This window comes from Phyllostomus hastatus, unplaced genomic scaffold (genome assembly GCF_019186645.2).
Source record: "Phyllostomus hastatus isolate PE091 unplaced genomic scaffold, TTU_PhHast_1.1 phas_contig_40, whole genome shotgun sequence".
In the NCBI taxonomy this organism is placed as follows: domain Eukaryota; kingdom Metazoa; phylum Chordata; class Mammalia; order Chiroptera; family Phyllostomidae; genus Phyllostomus; species Phyllostomus hastatus.
This window is the reverse complement of record NW_025333872.1, coordinates 21,616,192-21,641,597: the sequence shown is the minus strand read 5'-3', so window position 1 is coordinate 21,641,597 and position 25,406 is coordinate 21,616,192. Positions and strand designations below refer to the sequence as shown.

Here is a 25,406-nt window from a genome sequence, read left to right as displayed (position 1 = left end):
AGACAATTCTGCTAATTAAGCAAAATTCCAAGTTTTTTGGTTAGTCCCAAATGTACCAAAATTTCCTCAAACTTGACTTCTTTTCCCTATAGAATAAGGTAAGAGAAAGTTCAAAGATACTCTACAATTTACTGGGTATATATTACATGCTGTTAAACACTTTACCTACATTTAACTAATTCAGTCCCAATTAGACTAGTAAACTATTGTTTTAAGAACAAAACTCATTTAAATAATTTAAATATCTTCCCAAAAGTCACAAAACAGAGCCAAGATTCAAACACAGGTTTCTAGGTTCCACAGCCCATGACCACAACATTTACACACTGACTTAAAGAGCTAGAAATTGACTACATCTGACTCATTGAAGGCTCTTCTTTAAAAACAATTTTTCGTAATTGTCCATCAAATCAGTATTTGCCTGGGGCCTTGAATAAGACAGGGATGGCCTGCAAAGGAACAGAAAGATACTTTGAAACTTATAATGAAACTATCCTATATCTTGATTGTGGTAGTAGTTTCATAAGTGTATACATACACCAATATTCATCAATCTGTTCATTTTAAATGGATGCAGTTTATTGTAACTGAATTTTACGTTTTTTAAAAAGGAAAATTACCTCACTCCTACAAAAATTAATCCTCTTCTAAATAGAAGGACGTATTTCTTCTCAAATTCTACTATATATATATATGTAGAAATAAAGCACTGAAATAACAAAATGTTAACTCTGATGACTTGCTGCTTATTTTACATGCATTCTCAAATTATAACAGTAAGAGAAAATTACAGCTTGCAATGCTGATGAAAAGTCAGGAAAAGTTTTAATTCCCTAAAACTGTATGCATCACCAACACTCCTGCTGTTTTCAGGTTTCAAGAAAATTTTAGTATAATAAATTTTTGGTAATTAAAAATAACTACAAAAAGTTTACTGAATCTTTACAAATGACATAAATACAACCACCAATAAATTTGTACAGCTGAATGTGCTTGAATCCAAAGTATACATAACAGGTTAAAACTACCTCCTCTTCAGATCTGCAACCAATTAGGAATCTTTTTTCTCATAAGAATCAAAAAGGCAATTCCAACTCTAGGGAGGAAAAAAAGGCTAACACTCATCTAAAAATGGTATGCTCAACTCCTGAAAATGCACTCATTACCATAACATCGTGTTTCTGGTAAATTCTACAAACTTCACCTGAGGTTAGCCTTTCTGTTGCCCCAACTATGGTGTGTGTGTGTGCTTTCAAGTGGTAGGGACATTCAGAAATAACATACAGCTTGAAGTCACGAAGCTATAAGGAACACCAGCCCATTCAAAATAGCTATCTAGATGAGCAATTTTTTTTTCATTAATACTACTATTAGTGAACAATCCCAAAACTCTTTTACTAAAAGTAACTTCAGAGCCTATGGCATATTTTTAAATCTCAACAATAGACAATATTTAGTCTTTAAAGATCAATTAAGAAAAATAGTAAAGCATATTGTAAGTAAGATGGGTGAACCAAACTTTCCGATATTTTTTTGCCAAGACTAGTATGACTTATAAAGTGTGCTTTCCTGGATTAAGCATATCAGAAAAAAACGCTTCCAGAGTCACACATTGAGAAAGACTGATATAATCAGGTTGCATTCCTTTCTTTTGTAAAAAATTTTTAAAGATTTTATTTATTTATTTTTAGAGAAGAGAAGGAAGGGAGAAAGAGAGGGAGATAAATATCCATGTGTGGTTGCCTCTCGAGCGCCACCTACTGGGCATCTGGCCTGCAACCCAGGCACAAGCCCTGACTGGGAACCGAACCAGCAACCCTTTGGGTTTGCAGGCCAGCACTCAATCCACTGACCCACATCAGCCAGGGCTGAGGTTATAAATTTAAAAATTAAAACATAACTAGTCTATCTAGGGTGTATTTTTTATTGATTTTAGAGAGAGAGAGGAAAAGAGAGAAGAAACATCAATTTGTTGTTCTGCTTATTAATGCATTCATTGGTTGATTCTTGAATGTGCCCTGAGTGGGGATCAAACCTGCAATCTTGGTGTTAATAGGACAACATTCTTAACCAACTGAGCTACCTACCCAGCCAGGGCTATCTAGGGTATATTTTAAGTGATTAGTAATATGTGTATGCACCCAATCAAATCAACACTTACATGCTAAAATCCAAAATCACTTCTGGGTTCACAGTCACACCTCATGTTTATAGACAGTAAAATATATCCATCTAAGTCAGAAAACTGGACAATCTGATTAATTCAAAATTATTCACTCAAGTATTTATTAAGCATCATAGGTACAAAACCTAGTCTCACTCAAGGAACTGATGATCCAAAACACAGGATAGACACAAAAACAAAACATGTAAACATCACAACAACATATGAAAATGTTGTGTGGGACTGCAGATACAGTATCACAGAGGAAGGTGAAAATCATGAGACCAGGAAAAACTAATAAGCAGGTGATGTGTGAGCTGGCTCCTAAAGGTCCAAAAGACACTCAGGCAAAGGGAACAGCATGTGCTAATTACAAATGGCTAAGTTTGATCCTAATGGACCATTTAGAAAAACTCAAGTATCAGTACTAATATCGGAATAAAATTTAATCTGAGTCCAGATATAGTTCCCACTTTAAAGTGGTTGTTTCATCTGAACCCTCAGAGAATTATACTTGAGCCAAATTTAGTTTACACTCATGAAACCAGCATACAATGTTTTCTAAGTGTTTCACGTATGAACAGAATGTAAAAAGATTTAAAAAGCACCAACAAGAACACTTTTACAAAGATCCCCCTTAAGAGTAAATTAAAACTCAGTAGCTCAACTTTTCAGAAACATATCCAAAGTACAGCTATGTACTTTATCTCTTAAAAAAAAAAGTACCTATAAACCTAAAGTTAAATCACTAAAGCAATCAAAGGCCCTAACAGGTTATTCTTTTAGGAAGCCGTCTCATGTATTCTATAGTTGTGTGAGTATGGTGGTAGACAAACATATATCAGGAGATTATAAAATCTAGGGGAATAAACTAAAGAGATTAATAGTGATGGGGGTGGTAAGGAGGGCATTCTGTCTATGAAGGTTAATGAAGTACCTGCTAATAGGGAAACATGTGAGCCAAAACCTAAAATAAAAGGATCAATGCTTAAGAACCATAATCCAGGCAAAGACTGAAATGCAAAGGCCTTGGTGCTTCCAGCACCTGCACCACAGTTTAAGTTAAGCCATCAATTCATTAGACATGCTTATAATGAACAAATTTCTAACAGGCAGCAGTAGCAGCAGCAGAAGAAAAATAAAAACAAAAGCACTACTATCCTAACTAATGATAACATAAAATGTAATGTGTTTTTAACTTCATGCTAGGAGCTGTTCCACATGCTTTACATTAGTTTTTAATCAGAGGTGATTGTGCGCCTCCAAAGAACATTTGGCTATATATGGAGACATTTTTGGTCATTACAACTGGAAAGGAAATGCTGACATGTATTAAGTATACTACAATGCTAATGCCCCACAACAAAGAATTAACCAGCCAAAAAGAGAGTGCCTAGATTAAGAAACTTTGCTCTACATTATAGGTAATCCTCACACCAATGCTATATTATAATTGCAATTACACACACACACACACAACTGGGATTAGAGAGATTATTTTGATACAGTTAAGTGGTGGAGATGAAATCTAAACCCAGAATTTCATTCAAGAATCAATGCATTTAACATTACCCTAAGTTACCTCTTTATAAAGTCAAATTCATTGACTATTTATTATGTGCTAGGCACTGCGCTAAACTTTTAAATCTTCATAACTACACAGTTAGGCGGGTACTATCACTCTCAATTTATAAGAAAGCAGCCAAAGCTTAGCAAATAGCTTTAGCTACACCCAATATTACAGAGTAAATAAGTGACAGAGCTGGGACTCAAATCCACTCTGACACAAAGGTCATTTTAATGTTATGAGAGGAATTACAGGTTACCCTTCCAATGTAAAAGCAAGGAAAATCACTAAATAATTAAGCCATGTGATATGACAGAATTCTACAAAGTCATACAAAGTGTCTGCCTTACTAATACCAAATCAGACCTAAGAACCTAAAAAAAAAAAAAAAACTATCAAGTACAAGTTGAAATTTCCCAAAGCAGAATTACACTAACCAACAGTACTAGAAGAGTTAACTTCCAAGTTTACAGCCATATCCCAATGACATTATAGGAAGCATTAGCAGTTTGGATTAAGCATGAAAACAGTGACAGTAGGACATCACTAAAGCTATGACCTAGGTAATAATAGTTCAAACTAGGATGTATGTGTAGCATGTACTATGTGCCAGGCCCTAGGCAGTATCTCTTTAGTTCCTCACAACAATCCTGTGAGGTAATTATTATTTCTATTTTATAGATGAACAAACTGATATCCAACAATTACATAATTTGCCTAATGTCATATACCCAGTATATCTAAATCAGAAACCAGGCAATATGATTCACAAGTCTATACTTTTAAACTACTGCTATTTTATGCACTCTATTTGCATAACACATATTTTTATGTTACTACAGCATTAATAAAATCTTTAAAAATACTGGAAACAAAGTGATATATCCTTCTCCCAAAATAAATTAGGATGTATTTAGCCCCCCCCACACATAAAAAAATAAAATGGCTAGCCTCAATGAGTATAAATATTTTACAAATTATCAACTACTAACTTTGCAACTTATTTTCAGTCTACAATTTTAGAAATGTTTCCATGTGGCCGACTCACACAATCATGAATGAATTAAAACTCCATAAAGTTTAGCCTTTCTGTACAATCTATTATGCTATGCAAAAACTGTCTAATAAAGTCAGACTGTGCTAAGAGATTTAAATTTCTGCGAAATATTTTGAAGTTTTTACTTTACTATTTCTCTTCGTCCCCTCTTTATTATACAAATCATCATAAAAATTTAAATCCCCTGACCATTAAAAGATGATCTAAATTAAATATACAATGCATGGAATTGTCCAATCTATACATTTGGCAATTCCTCATTCAATAGCTTTTAGCTCTTAATATAACACCTCATTTGTTTAACTCTTGTCTCTCAGTCTAGAGTATGTTCCTTGAGTACAAACAGCACCTGGGTCTCAAACATTTTGAATCAAATCAATACTCCCAGTACCTTTCCCTGTGTAATCAAAGGGCAAAAATTTAAAAAAGAATACTTTTTTACTGTTCTCAATGCAACAGTTTCATAAATGTATAACAGTATGCCAAATCAATTTCGTAGTTAAAAAAATAAAACATCTATGCTTTCGAAAAGATTATCCAGGAATATGCGGGGGCTCCAAGAAGAAATAAGAGAGAAATAAATAAAGCCAAAGAAAAGAAATCCAGCAGCCAACTGTCAGAATTCTTGAAATGTGGATCAATGAAAGTATTTAGAACACAACATTCCAAAACCCTGAACTCCGGGACACTGTGTGGTGAAGTAGTTGTGGGGTATTCCACAAATTTGAGATGCTAATCAATAAGACCCATTATCCTTCCAAAATAGAAAAGATCTTCATACAGAAATTACATAAAAATAATTTCACAAGAAATCTTCCTGAAGACAAAACAGTGCACTTGAGAAAGCAAAATGTACCAAAAGGCAAACACCATATAACCATGTTAGGATAACCATTACCTATACTTTAGTACCCCCCAAACAGAACTGTATACATAATTTACATTCACCAGTTTTTCCAAGTATAATCCATATTATGGAAAACCTAAATTCAAAGGTTATTTTGCATTCATCTAAATTGTCATTTGCTGCCTTCCAACTTTAATCAATAACCATTTTATTAATAAGATGCTACATAAGCAAAGATTATTAACCTTTCCCGATTCCAATGTTAAGTACAATTTAAATTTTAATAATATGGTTTTAAATAATGTAAAGACAATTTCCTTTCAATTTTTCTATCCTGAAATTTACACTTTAACTAAAGCTATGTTTGAACTACATTTACAGATTTGAGGTATCTGAATACCTCAGAGGAGTGTATCACTGGATTAGTAAAGTTAACTGAGGTCTATCCAAACAGCATGGAGTGCATAATTAATCCAGTGTGATAAATAAGGAAGTCCACTTCCTCCCAATGGGTGCAAAAGCAGTATAAAAAATTACATTTTCATGCTCTTCAACAAATGGACCTATAAAGCATGCAAATGGGAAAACTGGCCCTATCACTAATTCATTATCTTTTGACAAATCACCAGTATAGCAATGAAATAAAGCTCAACATCTAAGGTTGTAATTTCGCATGCTTATTAAGTGGTCCACTTGGTGCTGCTAAGGAATCGACTTTACTGTGTGTGGCTTAAACAGAGCAATAACAGCTTCTAAAAAGTTCGCCCATAAATTCTGTTACTATCATGGGGAAATGGAGTATGTATTTAAAACAATAATAGTGATGACGATGATGAAGAGAAATTAACGTATGGCCAGTAACCAAAAGAACTGGGAAGAAAAAATAATTAACGTCTAAGTAGTAGTAAATGTTAAAAATTACAATTCCAAATAACAATCTTTACACAACACCTTTTCTGATCTTTAATGAAGATACAAATTCAAAAATAAAAGAATACTACAAAGATTTCCTGGTTCCTTGACTCAGGTCTCTTTCATACCACAAACATTTTCACAATACCAAACACTTCATTCAAGAATCAAAAAATGATAGGAAATGAATGAGTAAGAGGGGTAATTCTAGAAGATCTCAAACAACCAGTTTGGAAAAAAGGAAGACAAGTTCAACCCCCCAAATAGTAACCAAATAGAACAATATGCTACTTAAGTACTTCCTAAGTAGTTTACTGTATAATTTTTTAGCTTAAAATAAGATGGTAATGTTATCTGGTGAACGCTCAATTACCTGTGTTTAATTGTAAATTAAGCATCTCTATACGTAATGAAGATTAATTAGGGCTAGATAGAAATTAAAGCGTTGTTGCCACTTACATTAATCACTATCCATGATCATATTCTGCGAATGATTCTTGAATAGCACCCAAAATCACACTTCAATTACCTCGAATCATAAGTCTAGGAAATGGCATTTCCTACCCGAAGATAGGAAAAGATCATCGGACCAGGCAGAACGCTGCAGGGGGAAAGTCGGGGACCGGACTGTGCGCGGTTCCAGCATCCCCTCCCCATCTCCCTAGTCCCCGCCCTCCCCCCTCAGTGTCAGGTGATAAGTTATTTAGCACTATTAAACACGCACGCATCACCGAGTGGTTCAGTAAATTACACGTATTATCGGAAAGCCAGGGTCTAGGCTTCTCCTTTCAACCTAAGCAAAAGGCGTCGACAGTTTGGGTCCTGGGCACAAAAGCGCGCGGCAAGAGGATGGATGGAGCACCAACTCCCCATCTCCAGATACGAGAACCGGACTCAGCCTCACCGCTAAGGCCAGTCCCGGCTACCTGGATCCAGGGCCCAAAGATCGATGCCGGGGCTCTCTGGGAGAAAAGAGGGCCGAAGGGCCGGGTCGGGGGCCTGCAGGCCGGGCCTTCCCAGTAGCACCCGCCGTGACTCCGGGCCTGCGCGCCCGCGCGGCGGCGGTGGGGCACACTCACCCCCGAGAGCCCGGGAGCAGGAGTGGGACAAACACCTCGGTCCCGACCCTCTGCGACCTCGCCGCCGCGACTCCCTCCCCAGCCCGCGGTCCAAACGGCCCGGGGCGGCAGAGGCGCGGCCCGGGTAGGCCGAGGACGTTGCGCAAGAGGCCAGAAAGATTTCCCCGCCGCGCGGGAGAAAGGCGCGGAGTGTCCGCCGCGGGAGGGGCGGGGAGAGCAGCCGAGGCGTCGCGCGTGTGGAAAGGGATGGGGGAGGGGAGGATTGCCCGTCTCCCTGGCCGCGGCCAGAGCCGCAACTCACCCAGCTCCGCCAGACGAGCGCTACCACTGGCAGCAAGAGGAAGATGATGGCCGCTGCTGCCGCCGCCGCCGCCGCCGAATTGGAGGAGGAGGAGGAGGAGGGGGCCCGGTGGGTGCCGCGGAGAGGGGGTACGCGCAGGACGTCGGCGTCGCTGCCACAGCCTCTTTTCCTCACTGGGTCGAGCGGCTGCTGCTGACAACACCTTCCTGGCTTCTGCGCCTTCCTCCTTTCCCTCGTTGCAGCCGCCGCCGTCCAGAGCCCGAGGACCGCCCGCCTCGTGGGGACTTTGCGGCGGTGCGAGACCCCACAGCCATCGGCGTGCAGCGGCGGCGCGGGGGTAAAAGCGGAGCCTGCGTCACGTGACCCCACTGTTTACCGTTCCGGGCCGCCGCCGCGCCTGCGCGCTGTGAGCCCAGCCCCGCCGCGCCGCGCCGCCGCGGGACCCGGGGCGGCTGCGCTTCCCCGCGCTTCCGCGCCATTCCAAGGCGTCTAAGGGACTGGGCACCGCCCGCGGGATTCTAGCTTTCACCTCGCGGGCGGACGGTAGGCGCAAGGCAAATAGATGGTCTCTTTTTCTCGGTTGTATTAAGCACTAAGGTTTCATAGTTAATATAATACTGATAGGCAAATCCGTTCCCCCAGGTACTTTTTAATCACTTGGCTATATGTTGAGGAATGGTGGAGGAGGTTGGAGTAGTTAAGCCCCTTGCCTCAGGATCTGCTAGCTCTGCAGAAAAGTCCGCTTATTAACCATCTCGATAGCTAATCTACTCCAGGAGTTAAGTTACCTACTCCAAGAAACATTCCAGATCTAAGTTAGCAATTCTCAAAAAGTGTGGCCAGAGGATCCCCTGAGAGGACACCAAGACCTTTCAGAGAATCTTCTATTCTTTTGCAATTGCATATGTATATAAGGACAAATTGTCTTCATCTGCTTAAACCAAAACAGTATGTAGAAACCTATTAAATGCAGAAGCAAGGATGAGAATACAGCCATCTTCTAAACCACACTGAAGAAATTTGCAAAAATTTAAAACAGTACCACTCTATTAAATTTTGGGAAAATGTATTTTTCATAATAAATATATTGTGTGTGATAACAGTGAGTTTTGTTATTTTTAAGTGTTTTTTTCTCTTAGGTTTAATTCCTAAGAGGGTAAATACCAATAAATATAACTAACCCATATAAACAAAAGCTCTTCAATGTCTCTCAGTAATTTTTAAGAGTCTGGTTCCGGTGTATGTGCTTCCTGCAGCAGCCTGGGCTGAACTGACCCCTGTCTCTCAGCCCTTAATAAGCACTGTGAGGTATTGCTAGTCATCACCCTGAACAAAATGAGCCCCTTACAGACAGGAATTGTGTCTGCTATCTGCAAGGACCATTACAGTACCCACTAAAAACACAGCCAACACCTCCGTGCTCTTCTAAAACCTTTATTTGCTGATTTAAGCCTCACACCAAGCACAGGCCACATTTTAAGATTTGTGCAGAATTGAATAATAGCTTGCAGGCATGTGGTGAAAATCTCTTCTGTACTCTGTCCAGTCTTCTGGTATTGCTGGCACTCCCAATTTCAAATGCTCTTCCACAAATGAAATTTTAGATTGCCCTAATTCTACTGGAATTCTAGAATTCCAGCCCCTGCCTTAGCTCACCAATCCCTCAAAACTTTGTTTTACTATCTTTTATAACGTTTTTTGAGAAGGAAAAATAGAATAAGTAATTTTAAAAAAAAATTGTTTAGCCCTGACTGTCATTGGGCTTTGTCCTGCAAAGTGAAAGGTCATCAGTTAGTCTCCATGCCAGAGTTGCAGTTCCTCCCTGGTCAGGGTCTGCACGAAAGACAACCAATCCATGTTTCTCTCACATTGATGTTTTCTCTCCCTTCCTTTCCCTCTAAAAATAAATAAATAAATTGTTTTTAAATGTTTTTTACTTGGAATGTCTGGGATGAATTGCAAAAATAAATCTAATTTTATCTTTATTCTTTTTCTGGACCTCAATGTGAAGTTTGAAAAAGCCTTTAGGAAAGAATAAGATAATTGTTATAAATAAAATCCAACCCTAAGGAATTCAATAGGTAGATCTTGAATGAAAAATCATTAGATGGAAAATCCCTGTGGATGAGCTGGGGAAAATGTACGCATCTTAGAGAAATTTTAGTAAATATATGAAAAAAACACAAAATGGAGGTAAAAAGAAAAATGTAGGAACCATAAGCCCGTCACAGTTACAAAACAAAGTTTTCTAATCCTCAAAAGCCAACAAGCTTGACACATCATGTTTTGATTCTGTTATTTTGAACCAGCCAAGAGCCCAGATTCACATTTATCCATTAATGATCTTTGCTTTTTGCTTCAAGATATAAACACAAAGTATCTATCTTTTACCCAATCCATGCAAAGGTTGCTAAGAGACAGAACCAGCATAATAACACTGGGATGGTTTTTACTGCATGCACGACCCTTTTAGCTAAAAGACCTATTAGAAAATCAGGTTGTATTGGTAACATTGAAAACTCCAAATTAATGCAAGAAAATTAAATTTCATAGAAACAAGACAACTAACATGGCTAATATATTTGTAATGTATAATATATTACTGACAATATATTTGTAATTGACTTGAACATTATGAAAAAAAACCTGACAAAATTTGGATCTTATAAGCTTAACGAGGAAAATCGAGCCTGGAAGAGAGTGAGGCCATGAAAGAAATCTCACAATACAGATACGAAAATTAATTTTGGTATGAAATATGTGTGCCATCACTGGAACATTGGTGTCTACAGTATCAGTTCAAAAGATGGAAGGGGGCTCAGGAGTAGGAATGGAAGCATTAACTTTAGTGAACAGAAAGTCAATAAAATTATTTAATGAGTTTTTCTCTCGGAAGCGCTTTCTTTATACACCAATACACTTTTGTGTTAATTTAGATAGATGTAAATGTTTTTTCTTCTTAAACATGGGATCAAAACAGTGGGGTGAAAATATCTTGAACTCATTTTACTAAGATCATCATGAAATTTAGAGGCTTAACCCAGAATACATTGTTCCTCAATTCAGGTTTGCTCCCTTCCCACACATCTCTTTACCTGCTTTCTCCAGCAACGTGGCTCTTAAATATTCAGGCTTTCAGCAGAAGATAATAGGTGAAAAGGAAATGCATGCACCATCCCTGGGTAAATAATTTGCATAGCATACCGAAGTTCAGGGGATCCTAGAGAGGCTGGACCAAACAATCAAATAAAGCTTATCTATGCACCAGGACTATGCAAGGCATAAAAGCACCTTTGCAGACCTCAGCAACTCTTGAGGTACAGGGAAGGAGCAAGCCTATTTCTCTCAACCCTTCTACATTATTCTCCCTGCCAACGAACAACTATTTATTTGTTTCTTTATTTATTCATTCCATTAAAGATCCCAATAGGTTCCAGCAATAAAGGTATTGTTCCTGGTCTCAAGGACTCAGAAGATTGAGAAAAATGGAGCAGAGGACAATTACAAGGCAACCGGTATATGCTTTGACAACCGTTGGCACGGTAGACATGTATTCATACTTTACTTGTCCTGGAGTGGGAAGAGGGCATTTCTTTTTTTTCCCCCTTCTTTTAAAAAATTTTCTTTTTTTTTTTTCTTCTCACTGAGGACATTTTTTTGTTGCTTTAGAGAGAGAGAAAGGGAGAGAGAGAAACATTGATGTTATACAGAAACACCAATGGATTGGTTGCCCCTGGCACAGGCCCCAACAGGTCCTGCAACCCAGGCATGTGCCCTGACCAGGAATCAAACCAGTGACCTTTTGCTTTGCAGAACAATACTCAACCAATGGAGCCATGTTGGTCAGGGTTTGTAACTACCAGTTTGTACTTTTTTAATTCACCTTTTTCACCCAGTCCTGCAAACCCAACCCTACCCTGCAACCATCAGTCTGTTTTCTGTATCTATGAGTCTGTTTCTGTTTTGTTTCTTCATTGATATTGTTCTTTAGATTCCATATATAAATGAAAATTATATGATTTTTATCTCTCTGAGTCACACATTTCACTTAGCATAATACTTTCCAAGGCTATCCATGCTGTCGCAAATGGTAAGGTTTGCAAAACCTTTGAGTCACTGAGTTGTAAGGCAGTTTCATTTTTAATTTTTCGAAGAAAGTCCATACTATTTTCCACAGTGGCAGCACCAATCTGCATTCCCACCAACAGTGCACTAGGATTCCCTTTTCTCCACATCCTCACCATTTGTTGTTTATTGATTTATTGATGATAGCCATTTTGACAAGTGTGAGGTGACATCTCATTGTGGTTTTTATTTACATTTCTTTGATGATTAGTGACATTGAACATCTTTTTATATGTTTATTGGCCATCTGTGTGTCTTATTTGGAGAAGCATCTATTCGGGACCTAGAAAGATGGCATTTCTGATAAAGGGTATGCCTTCAAAGGCAAAAATGTACCAAAGAATCTCATGTGTTTCAGGAACCCATATACATAAGAGAGTACTTACATACTTGAGAGGTTCAGACACAGAAAATTAAAATAAGGTATATATGGCATTCTAAACAACTGATGAGGTAAGGTATCTTGGGGCTTCAGAGGGGAGGCAGGTCATTCAATAAGGACAATAAGAAGAGTAAACCTTCAGTAATTAAAAGTTTGTCCTGCCCTATAAGTCATAAGCATTATTTCTGTTGATAATTGTTATGGGTTAGGCCCCAAATTTAAATGCTTTAAGGGGAAGGCAAAAATTCTCATGAGCCCTTATGGTCTGATTGTCTTCAATGCAAAATAATTCACATTCCAAAGTGGCACATCTTGGAGAGGCCTGTTCTGAACCCCTTCACTAAAAATGCATTTTATGTATTCAGGAAATGAAAAACCGTACTTAAAAGAAATCTTGACACAAAATAGCCAAAGCAATCTTGAAAAAGAAAAAGAAAGTTGGAGGACACACACATCTGAATATTAAAACTTACTACAGAGCAACAGCAATTAATATAGTAAGATTCCTACATAAAAACAGACATACGAGACAATGAAATTGAATTGAGAGTCCACAAATAAACCCATGTGTCATAGTCAACTGATTTTAAACAAAGATCTCAGTATCATTAAATGGTGGGGGGAAAGTCTTTTTAGCCCTGGTCAGGTGGCCCAGTTGGTTGGAGCACCGTACCATACACCAAAAGGTTGCATGTTTGACCTCAAGTCAGGGCACGTGTAGGAAGCAACTGATCCATGTTTCTTGCTCACATCTCTCCCCCCACCCCTTCCTCTCTTTCTATAAAATCAATAAACATATCCGCAGGTGAGGATTAAAAAAAAAATCTTTCAACAAATGGTACTGGAACAACTGGATAGACACATGCAGAAGAATAAAATTGGGCCCTTAGTTCAAACCACATGCAAAAATTAACACAAAATGGATTGAAGACCTAAATGTAAGAGCTAAAATTATAAAACTCTTAGGAGAGACCATGAGAATAAATCTTCATGGTCTCAGATTCAGCAGAGGATTCCTAGGTATGACAACAAAGCACAAACTCAAAAGAAAAAGTGCATAAAAATAGATAAATAAATCACCTAATCCAATTTAAAGTGGGCAAAAGATTCTATATATTCATTTTTCCAAAAGAGACACAAAAACATGAAAATGTGCTCAACATTAGCCATTAGGGAAATCAAATCAAGACCACAATGAGGTACTACTTCACACTCACTAGGATGTCTATAATCAAAAAGATAAATAATAATTATTGGTGAGTAATAGGACAAAAGCCACTTTCTCAGGCCCTCTTTCCCAGAGCTAGCTGGATCCTGGCATAAAGCATGATTGACCCTAATTGTTTTATGAGCCTTTATCCTCAGGACTAGAAAATTACTGGAAGTACTCTGAAGGTCCAGAGGCTCCTAGAACTTGGGAAACAGGACACACCAGACCACAATGACCACCAGACCCTGCACCCAAAGATAACATCAAATCAAGTTGCAACCTAACTGAGACATCCTACTCAACAACCATCCCATTACCTGATAAAAACTCAAAGCCCTAACCCCTCAGTGCTGGTGCTGGTACACATCTTTGCACCTAGCCCTTTCCCTTTCTTGGGAAAGTAAAAATAAAACCTTTACTCTCTGCACTTTCTTCTCTTTGTGTATTCTTTCACAGCCCTGCATTACCTACCATCCTAACAGTGAGGGTATGGAAATTCAGAACACCCATACACTCTTGGTGACAATGTCAAATTCTGCAGCTGCTCTGGAAAATGTCTCTCAATTCTGCAAACTGTTAAAATCAGAGTTATCATATAACCCAGTACTCCCATTCCTAGGAATATACCCCAAACATATAATAACATCTGACTATAAAAATCTTGTACTTGAATGTTCATAACAGCATTGTTCATAATACCAAAAGGTGGAAGCAAGATAAAAGTACATCAAATGATGAATAGATTAACAAAATGTAGTATATCCATACACACTACAACATGGGTGAATCTTGAAAACTTTATGCTAAGTGGAAGAAGCCAGTCAGAAAATACAACATATTGTTTGACATGGTCAAAATAAGCAAATCAATGGACTCAGAGAGTAAACTGGTGGTTGCTTAGGACTAAGAGTAAAGAGGTAATAGGAGTGAAGGCCACAGGTGTAGAGTTTCTTTTCCTTTTTCTTAAATTACATTTTATTGATTATGCTATTACAATTGCCCCAATGTTTCCCCCTTTGTTGCGCTCCTTCAAGCACCCCCCAGTCACTCCAGCAACCCACACAACATTGTTTGTGTCCGTGGGTCACGTGTATAAGTTCTTTGGCTACTCCATTCCCTGTACTGTACTTTACACCCCCATGGCTTTTCCGTAACTACCTATTTGTACTTCTTAATCCCCTCACCTCTTCCTCCATTTCCCTAGATACCCCTCCCATCTGGCAACCATCAAAACGCTCTCCATATCCATGATTCTGACTCTGCTCTTCTTCTTTGATTAGTTTGTTTTTTAGATTTAAATCATAGATGTGTATTTGTGACCATTTTATAGTTCACCGTTTTGATTATCTTTTTCTTAGATAAGTCCCTTTAACATTTCACACAATAATGGTTTGGTGATGATTAACTGCATTAGTTTTTTCTCGTATGGGAAGCTCTTTATCTGACCTTTGATTCTGTTAGATCTAAGCAGGCCTAGAAGGAATGAAAATCACCAGGTGAGAAAATGGCACCATGGGAAGCTGCCTGCAGACCCTACCTAGGAAGATTAGGGTCTGGGGGCTGGCTTATCCGGCATAACAGGATGCAGCTTTCACCCAGCAACCAGCTCTAGCCGATCAGACTCTAATACCCCAACCGCAGGTTTTTGTGTTTAAAAACCCTGATCTAAGAACAACTGAGCAAGTCCCAACCTCCCTTGGTTGGCTCCACTTGCCCCCACAAGTCTTGACCTCCCTCGGTTGGCTCCACTTTTCCTCTTATTCCCCATTAATAAACCCTGCTCTCCTTAGCTCGCTGTGTCTGTCTGGTTTCTTGAGCAACTCCAACCTAACATCTACATGATAGCTTTGCTGAGAAGAGCCATCTTGGATATAGGTCCCTGCTTTTCATGACTTTGAATATTTCTTGCCAATCCCTCCTAGCATGCAAAGTTTCTTTTGACAAACCAGCTGACAGTCTTATGGGAACTCCTTTGTAGTAACTCTTGCTGCTTTTAAGATTCTCTCTTTGTCTTTAACCTTTGGCATTTTACTTATGATGTGTCTTGGAGTGGCCTCTGCATCCATCTTGTCTGGGACTCTGTGCATCCTGGACTTGTATGCCTATTTCCTTCAACAAATTAGGGAAGTTTTCTTTCATTATTTTTTCAAACAGAATTCCAAATTCTTGCTCTTCCTCTTCTCCTTCTGGCACCTCATGATCCAAATGTTGGAATGCTTGAAGTTGGCCCAGAGGCTGCTTACACTATCCCAGCTTTTTTGGATTCTTTTTTCTTCTTGATGTTCTGATTGGTTGTTTCTGGCTTCCTTATGTTCCATATCATTGATTTGATTCTCAGCTTCACCCACTCTACTGTTGTTTCCCTATAAATTGTTATTTACTTCAATTATTGTTTCCTTCGTTTCTGACTGCATCTTCTTTATGCTGTTGAGGTCCTCACTAAGTTCCTTGAGCACCCTTATAACCAGTGCTTCAAACTCTGCATCTGATAGATTGTTTATCTCCATGTTGTTTAGTTCTTTTTCTGGAGTTTTGATCTGTCCTTTCATTTGGGCCACATTTCTTTGACTCCCCATTTTTGTAGCTCCCCTGTGTTTGTTTCTATGTATTAAGTAGAGCTGCTATGACTACCTGTCTTGGTATCATGGCCTAATGTAGTAGGTGTCCTGTACAGTCCAGTGGCACAGCCTCCCCTAGCACCCAAGCTGGGTACTCGAGGTGCACCCCTCGAGCGTGGGCTGAGTACAACCTCCTCTTCTAGTTGAGACTTGACTGCTGTTGGCAGGTTAATGGGAAGGATTTACCTAGGCCAGCCAGCTGCGAGGGTTGACTGTGACTACTGAACACCAAACTTTGCCCTCCGTGGAGGAACAGCTGAGCAATGGCAGGGTGGTGGTGCTCCGATGTGGTCTGTAGCTGTCCAGTGGATATGCAGGCTCTGGGGTTTCCCATGTGGTACAGGCCAAGGCCAGCCCCAACCTGTGTCTTCTCTGGGGCCACCCTGCCTGAGCTATAGAGCAATCTGAGATGGCTGCTACTTGTGCTGGTTTGGAGATTCCCAGGGGAAGCAAATCTGTGAATCTAGGCTGGCTGGGCCACTTAGCAAGAGATAATGGGGGCTAGGAACTCACTAAGGCCAGCTATTGCTTGTTTGAAAGGATTTAAGAAGTTGCAAAGCTGAGCCAAGACCAGTCATTCATATGGAAAAGCTACCATTAACAACTATATATTGGGTGAGACAGAGCCTCAGCGCATTTCCTTGCGGCACATAGTGTTAGCCAGTTTGGTGGAGTCTCTCTCAGACATGGCACCTCCCTGCTTGCTCTGTGACTCTTCCCACCTTTCTGTCTGGAAAAAGGCTGCCCCCCAACTCTCATCTTGATGCCAGCCACTTCAGTTCCTCCCTGTATGCCACTGGTGCCTTGCAAGCTGCTACCCTGGTGCTAGAACTCAGAGGGAGTGACTCTGAGTAAGTCTGTATGTGGATTCCTTAAGGAAAAAATAGCAGTTTCTTCCACTGACAAGAGGTATAGGGGTTGGAGGCTCACAACCAAGTTTCCTAGTGGTTCCAGGCATGGCACTAGTAGCACCCAGCCTAGATTCACAGATCTAGGGGAATAAGAGGGAGAGTGGAGCCAACCGAGGGAGGTCAAGACTTGTGGGGGCAAGTGGAGCCAACCAAGGGAGGTTGGGACTTGCTCAGTTGTTCTTAGATCAGGGTTTTTAAACGCAAAAACCTGCGGTTGGGGTATTAGAGTCTGATCGGCTAGAGCTGGTTGCTGGGTGAAAGCTGCATCCTGTTATGCCGGATAAGCCAGCCCCAGACCCTAATCTTCCTAGGTAGGGTCTGCAGGCAGCTTCCCATGGTGCCATTTTCTCACCTGGTGATTTTCATTCCTTCTAGGCCTGCTTAGATCTAACAGAATCAAAGGTCAGATAAAGAGCTTCCCATACGAGAAAAAACTAATGCAGTTAATCATCACCAAACCATTATTGTGTGAAATGTTAAAGGGACTTATCTAAGAAAAAAGATAATCAAAACGGTGAACTATAAAATGGTCACAAATACACATCTATGATTTAAATCTAAAAAACAAACTAATCAAAGAAGAAGAGCAGAGTCAGAATCATGGATATGGAGAGCGTTTTGATGGTTGCCAGATGGGAGGGGTATCTAGGGAAATGGAGGAAGAGGTGAGGGGATTAAGAAGTACAAATAGGTAGTTACGGAAAAGCCATGGGGGTGTAAAGTACAGTACAGGGAATGGAGTAGCCAAAGAACTTATACACGTGACCCACGGACACAAACAATGTTGTGTGGGTTGCTGGAGTGACTGGGGGGTGCTTGAAGGAGCGCAACAAAGGGGGAAACATTGGGGCAATTGTAATAGCATAATCAATAAAATGTAATAAAAAATAAAAGCAAAAATTAAATAAATAAAAAATATAGGGAATACTATGAAGTTTGATATTAAAAGACAGGTTGATTTGCAGAAAACACATCCTCCATTAAAACAGAAGAAGCAGTGGGTAATGATTACTAAGAAGTGGGTGCAGAGACAGCATGTATCCAGCTATTTTGAGTAGTGTTGTTTTTAAGGGGAGGAACAAAGCAATGGAACAATGTCTGAAGGTAACAGAGGTATGCTCAAAAGAGAGTTGTATGTGTATGAGAATTTGATCAGTTTGTTGGTTTGAGTGCTAATAATAAACTTGTAGAGGTTAGCCTTGCTTAGGTATAAAAACATTCTCACCATTTTAACAGGGGTTGGGGGAGAGTAGGTTTAGCTGCAGTTAAAACTTGATTTGTTGTTGTGAGATGATGAGAGAGATCTCTACTAATGACTGAGAGTAAGCCAAGGAAGTGTTTGGAATATTTGAGGAGAAAGCAGAATCAGTGAAGTTGATGTTTTTAAGAGTGGAAAAGCAAGGTTACTCAGGGAAATAGAGAAGACATTTTGGGTAGTGTTAGTGCCTATTTAAGGTTTGTGTTGATGAAATGAAGCCTGTTAGCCTGGTTGCATGATTTCCCCCAGCAACAGTCTGATTTGCAGGCAGTCATTAAGAATGTGGATAATTGGATTCAATTAGAGTTGAGATTTTGCCAGACAAGCATACTGGAAGAAGAGAGAACCAATGAGTTGAAGATAATTTGAGGGGAGCAATAGCAGTGATGGAGCTTGAACTATAAACCCGGTAACAGAAACAGTAAAGAGAGACAGAAGGGAGATCATAGACAATGAGGAAGTGGGTTCAATAGGTTGGCATCTGAACCAGGTAGGAAAATTACTATACTATACTATACTACTATAATATTACTATACTATACTATACTATACTATTACTATTCTATGGATAGTACGGCAAGTCTGGTGGAAGGCCAAGCTGGTGACTAGATTATATGATTTCTGAAATCAAGACTATTGGAGATAGTATCATTTTAGATGATGGCAAGTTCTCAGGTGTGCCTATGGGAGTGACTAACGTGAAGTAGAAGTGAGTTCTAGGATCTGAATGACCAGTGTATTAAATGGGTTATTTACATAAACATTGCCATCAATGAGCATGATGGTAGGAAAAGGAATGCAGAAGAATGCTGAGCTAGAGGCTGAAGTTATCATGGAAGAAGTGGAGGGACGAGGAAGAGGTAGATGATGGCAGTGAGTAGGGGGATAGAGTAATGCATCTGAGGAGCAAGAATTTCAAAGGAGCAGTGTTTAACTTTTTTTTCCCCCAGAAAAGAGAGAAGTGGTCTAGAAGAAGACTGATGGAGGAATGAAAAGCTTGGCCAAAGGTAAGAGGGATGTAAAAAATATGTAGCTTTTACTTAAGAGGGTTGGAGAGCAAATAAGTTCCTCAGGGAACAGATTTCAGTTAAGTCAAGAAGGTAAAGGACAAATGCTGAGAGGCAGTAATGTATAACTTTTGACTGGTTAAGGACTCATCTCCTCTTGAGAAAGCAGTTATTTGTACTCTGAGCACATTAAGAACCAGATTTATCAGATATGATTAAGGTAAAAGTAAGTTTTATGCTGCCTGCACTTGGCCCTGCACAGTGGGAACTCAAAAGGGTAGGTCCCTAGCACAGGAGCACAGGAAGGGTTACAGCTTTCTCCCTACCCCAGGCAAAAAACAAAGAAAGAGGTAGCTGTCCTTCCTGCAACTTGGAGTTTCCCAAGACTTAGGGTGACACTTAGTCTATGTCACCCAGTCCACAGGTGGGAAAGCAACTTCAACAGGAAGCTACGAAAGCCAAATACAAGTCCATTAATTGCCTTGGAGCAGGGGTCAAGGGACTTCTTTTTTAGGGCTTTTCTCAAAGGCATCAGTCCTAGCATTCCTCAGTCAGATATCAAATTTGTGATTCTTTTATTTTATGTATTTACTTTTTATTGTTATTCCAGTATAGTTGTCGCCATTTCCCCACCATCACTCCCATCCCCACCTCCCACCCTTGTTCCTACCCTGCTTTGGCTTTGTCCATGAATTCATGATTCTTTTAAATTGTATCACTCATAAGCTAATAACTTGTTTGTATTTGTGCTTGAATTCAAACTGTTGGGAAAAAAATATATAAAATCTTGTGTTCAACTTATCTACAGAAAGAGCCTCAAGAAAATGTAGCATTTGCTAGGAGGGTTTAGGCCCTAGGAGAAAAGTTCTCACAGGTAGTCCTGTTACTGAGCAACAAACAAGAAGGGCCTGGGACGATATATTATTACTGAAAAGAACCCCCAGGTCCGTTATGTCCGCCGCCTATAGGAAAGATGTCTCTCAATGCCAGAGATTCATGAAAAGGAAAGGAAATGTTTATTTAATGCTATACAAACTTAAAATAGTGACCTAATGTCTTCATCAAAATCCTAAAGTCCCTTAAAACACCCAAAAACAGACACAGTCCTTCCTTCCCCATTTGCCCAGTTTGGGGTACCATATCTCAGGAAAAGAAATAGAAGTCCGTGGCTCAGGCAGCCCCCAGTTCTTCCCAGTGATCTGTCTTGACTGGGAGACCTCCCTGTGTTCCTGGCACCCTCAGCTATGTCACCGGGATCTCTGCTAAAGCCGGGTGGTGGTTCCCCCTACTAATGCTGTGGGGGTCCCCACTCTGGCAAAGCCATGTGGTCCTCTCTCCACCACTCCAGCCGTGTGGTCCTCTCTCTCCCAGGGCCACAGGAGTCCCCACTCAGCCAAAACTGCATGCTTCTCCCCCTGGGCAATGGCTGCAAGGAGGCGGGGTGGTCGCCACTCTACCAAAGCTGAGTGGCGATTCTCTGCTAAAACCACGTGGTGATCCTCTCTCACAGGACTGCAGGAGTCCCCACTCTGCTAAGCCATGTGGTTCTCTCCCCACTGCCCCAGCCTCGTGATTCTCCTGGCAATGGCTGCCAAGTCTGGGCTTAAATCCCCCCCACCCCCACCCCCGCCAATCCTCCACTGCAGCCCCATTTCTGACTCCTCCCACACTCAGCCTCACTTGCCAGAACTCATATCCTTCCAGCTTTACTGGGCTTCCAGCTTTACTGGGCTGCCATCATGAGTTTGGGCAGGTGTGGCCCCATGTTATGGAGCCAATCATCTCCAAGCTCCCACGCAGGTGCTGTAACTCGGGGGACCTGCCCCCCAGTTACGTCCTGGGGGGGGTCTCCTCTTTATCCCCCTGGCCCGGAGCATGGCCATAGCTATTTAGTATATCCAAGAGACCAGCCAAAGGCTATAGGTATGTTAAATGACCATGCCATGGATTAGCTGCAAAGCTGCCCTGCATGTTCTTGCTCTGTATGCCCCTTCCCGCAACCCACATCTGTGAGGGAAGAGGTGAAGATATCTTAAAATCTCCTGGACACCTTGAGTTCTAGACCTTATTTCAAATGCCCATTTGGGGTCCCCCCTCTTGGCTGTACCCTGTAACAGCCCTATCAATAAAATATATAGGAAGATTTGTTGATCACAGTGAGGAAGTCAGAGCACAAACTGGAATGGTTGGAAGAGAAGACCAATGAAGACGATTTCATCAGACTAGAAGAGGGACTGGGAAATGAGGGGACAACACTGTGTGATTACTCACTAATTACCAAGGAGCTCATAGAGGAAGAGGGCTCCAGGGAATGAAGCTAATTCCAAGACTCTATGGTGGTAACAAATTTGGCATGTTCTGGAAAAAGAAAAAGCTCGTGTGACTGAATCATAAGGTGCAAGACAGAAAGCTGAGAGATTGGCAAGAACCTGGTAAGCTAAAGCAAAGAATTTAAAATCTGTTGCAAACAAAATTGGAAGCCATTGGGGGATCTTTAAGCAAGGAGTGACATCATCTGATTTTTTGAGGGGGGGTGACAACTTTGTTGAAACATTAATTTACATATAAAATTCATCCATTTGAATTGTATAATTCAATGATTTTTAGTCCATTCACAAAGTCGCACACCAGTACTACAATTAACTTTAGATTTTAGTGGATGAAAAAGTGGCCACATACTAAGGGAAGTCCTGCGTGGTAGCTTTACAAACTCAGAGACCTGAAGTAACCACACAGGATAATCTGAAATTAAAACTTTCTAGTTAAAAGGGAGTCGTGTCCTAGGCCAGTATCTTCCTTGACCAAGGCCAGTCTTTACCTTAACTGAGCCTATTAACATTTTGAATCTAACTTTTTGAATTAACAGATCTTCAGAATGTCAGGGTAATTCCTTTTTCCAGACCCCTGGGGCACAACCTCTCACACTGAGCAGAAAACACAAAATCTCTCATTGTTATTGTTATTTGTTAACTATCCTACACCCACTTATGTAAAAGAAGTACAGTCATTCATTTTACTTTTTATCCAGTCCCAGAGATGTCCCCCTACTTTGCTTTCTCTCATCACCTTAAATCTATCACCAATGGATTTCATGTAACCCTTTTATGCCTCTTCCTTTGATTGTAATGTATGAAAGAAGGTGCAAAACTGCCATTTTCTGGAGCATTTTCTCAGTCTGTTGACATTTTATTTCCTGGCAATTGTCGTCAGTCTGGCTCAAATCAACTCAAAATTCTTCCAGGTTTGGATGTTTCTTATGTTGACATTTTCATCATTCCAAAAAGAAATCTCTAACCTTTCAGCCATCACCACCATATCCCCATCCTCCCACCAGCCCTAAGCAACGAATAATTTCTTTTCACTAATTTACTTTTCATATCTATAGATTTGCCTATTCTGAACCTTTCATATTAATAGAATCATAAAACCACCTAATCCTTTGGTTTCAGTTCAAACATCATTTCTTTCTAGATACCTTCTCTAATTCCCTACACCACAGGTCCTCCATTATGTTCTCTTGGACACCCCTCAACTTATTCTTGACTCTTCCCACTTATAATTATTTAATTGAGCATGTGTAAATTAATTGTTTGATGGTCCTCCTTTCTCCTATATTGTTCTCTTCAAAAAAGCAGAGGTTGTATACTGCTCAAACATTTCCCCAGCACAGTATTTGTCTCATAGTAGAAATTTAATAAACATTCTTTGGTTTAATGATTTAAATATATCAAAAGTGATTTTGCATGAGGATTTTAAGTTCTAAGAAAGGATTTTTGTCCCTGACTGGTGTGGCTCAGTTGGTTGGGCTTCAGTTGTCCCACAAACTGAAAGGTCACCAGTTCAATTCCTAGTCAGAGTAAAACCGGAAAAGACACTGGAGTTCAGGCTGCCTGTCACTACCAAACCCAATTAAGCAGAGACAGGGATTGAATCTTTATGGGCACTTTATTCAGATGGCCTGTGATCTGAGAAGATGGCAGGTAAATACCCTACCAGATCAGCTTGTCTTTTCTTTCCAGACCAAGGTTTTTATAGCAGGGAATAAAGGGAATAAACAAGGTGTGGTGAGGGGGGTTGAAATTCAGGGAGGAGTTAATTGGATTAAAAAAAAAAACCAACTCCAGCATTCTTGCCCTGGGTGGCAGTTTTAAACTGCATCCTGAGTGGTGGTTGGTCATCTTGCCCTGGAGTACAATGGCTCAGATGTCATCTTGAATTACTTGCAGCCCTCCTAAGGGACAAATGTGGAACTGCTTATGGTCTTCTGGAGTCAGGGTGGGTCACACCTTCAGTTCTTGGAATAAAGCTTTTACTTGCATTGATTACTAAGCTTATTAGCTATTACTTAAAATAAAATTTTCCAACTCTTAAGTTACCTTTTAAGAGCACACCGGCCAGGACGCAAACAAGAGGCAGCCAACTGATGTTTCTCTCCATCTCTTTCTCTGTCCCTTCTGCCCTCTCTAAGAAGAAATAAAGTTAAAAAAAAAAGGAAGGATTTTTGTTGTATCTTGTCATCATTTTTTACCCTGTCATTACCCAACCACCCCATTCCAGCACTCCCAAGGTCAGAGGTCAAAGAGAGTAGAGAATGAACAACATTGGATATTGGTTCATGAACCAGGTCCAGTATAATTTTGTCCTAATGCTTCTGCAGACAGAACCCAAAAGAATTGTTTTCAGTTGAAGGAGTTCATGAAATATGAAAATACAATGCACTGCTCTTTTGGTATTCAGAAGACCAAGTGTGGTGTAGCGGGGGAGGGGCATGTCCTCCATTTCTGAGCAGAACATAGACAGCTGTGACACCTACTGTACTTCAGGGACTGTGGTGCTTTGTTAGCACATTAAGGGTTCACTGTTTTGATAACTCCGAGAGATGTGACCTTCAGCCTATCACCATTGTCACAGTGCCTGCCCTTCCCCAAATACAATACTAGTGATTTAGTAATCAATGAACAAGAGGGAAACTGGGGCAGGATAATAGGAGAACACTGTGAACTCATATGAAACCTACTGATCTTCAGATTAAGGCTAATATGTATAAACCAAAAACTTAGTTGTTGATATTCGTTATAGGATCACTAGATTTATGTCCCCCATACCCACCCCCACCCCCAGTGAAGGTGGCAAGAGGGAAACACTACATGCTGAGATCAAATTTCTGTACTCTACAGATGAACTGGAAAATTCCAGCTCCAGCAGGGGTAGGAGGAAGTGAGCATCCTTTGCACATTACAATGAAATGAACTGTGTATTTAGTCATGCAAAGATTAACATTTTAAGCAAATAACAAATGGTTGAACAATAGTGAATATTCAGCAAAAACTGATGCCAGACCAAATGGCACCTTAAAAAGAATAAACTTCTAGAAAACAATAACAAATCTTAAAACTTTAAAAAAGCTATTATACATTTATTATAAAAATTATTACTAGTTTAATTTTAACAGTTTGATCTTACAGTGCAGGAAAAATAATTGTTTAACACACAATTTCCTTATGGTACTAAGTATGCAATTGGAGTTTTGGGGGTTTTTTTTCCTCACCTGAGAACATACTTATTAATTGTAGAGAGAGGGGAAGGGAGGGAGATAGAAACACTTATGTGAGAGGGAAACATCTGGTTGCTTCTCATAAGTGCCACAACTGTGCCTGACTGTCCCCCAACTGGGGACCAAACCTGAAACCTGACCAGGAATCCAACCCATAAACTTTTGGTTTTCTGAATGACAATCCAACCAACTGAGCCACACCGGCCAGGGCCAAAGTGGACTTTTTGTGAAAATTTACTTTCAACTGAGATCCTTATAGGATCTGCACACTTTATGGCTAGATCTGTCAGGGTAGGTACTGGTGATCGTGTTGCTGCTACAAAGGGATTAAACTTTTCCTCCTCTCCAGTTGTAGTTGACTAAAGATTTATTTTTGCTTTTGCACTTGGAGATTTGGTTGATGGTTTTGAGATA

The 25,406-nt window shown here is 40.1% G+C and overlaps 1 protein-coding gene across 4 annotated transcripts in view; it reads right to left on the bottom strand.

The window, feature by feature from the left end:
• Window positions 1-8,304, bottom strand: part of PHF3 (PHD finger protein 3) — a 78,231-nt gene extending 69,927 nt beyond the window's left edge. For 2 of the 4 annotated variants that reach the window (XM_045842614.1, XM_045842615.1), the window contains exon 1: window positions 7,928-8,303. Coding sequence is in view for 1 of the 4 variants with exons in the window: in XM_045842611.1 (XP_045698567.1) it covers window positions 7,007-7,008 (2 nt within the window). In the remaining 3 variants the exon portion in view is untranslated. Of the gene's footprint in view, window positions 1-7,006; window positions 7,156-7,927 lie in introns of those variants that run through there. The other 2 variants (XM_045842612.1, XM_045842611.1) reach the window with 2 other exon arrangements.
• Between the last annotated feature and the right edge of the window lie 17,102 nt (window positions 8,305-25,406).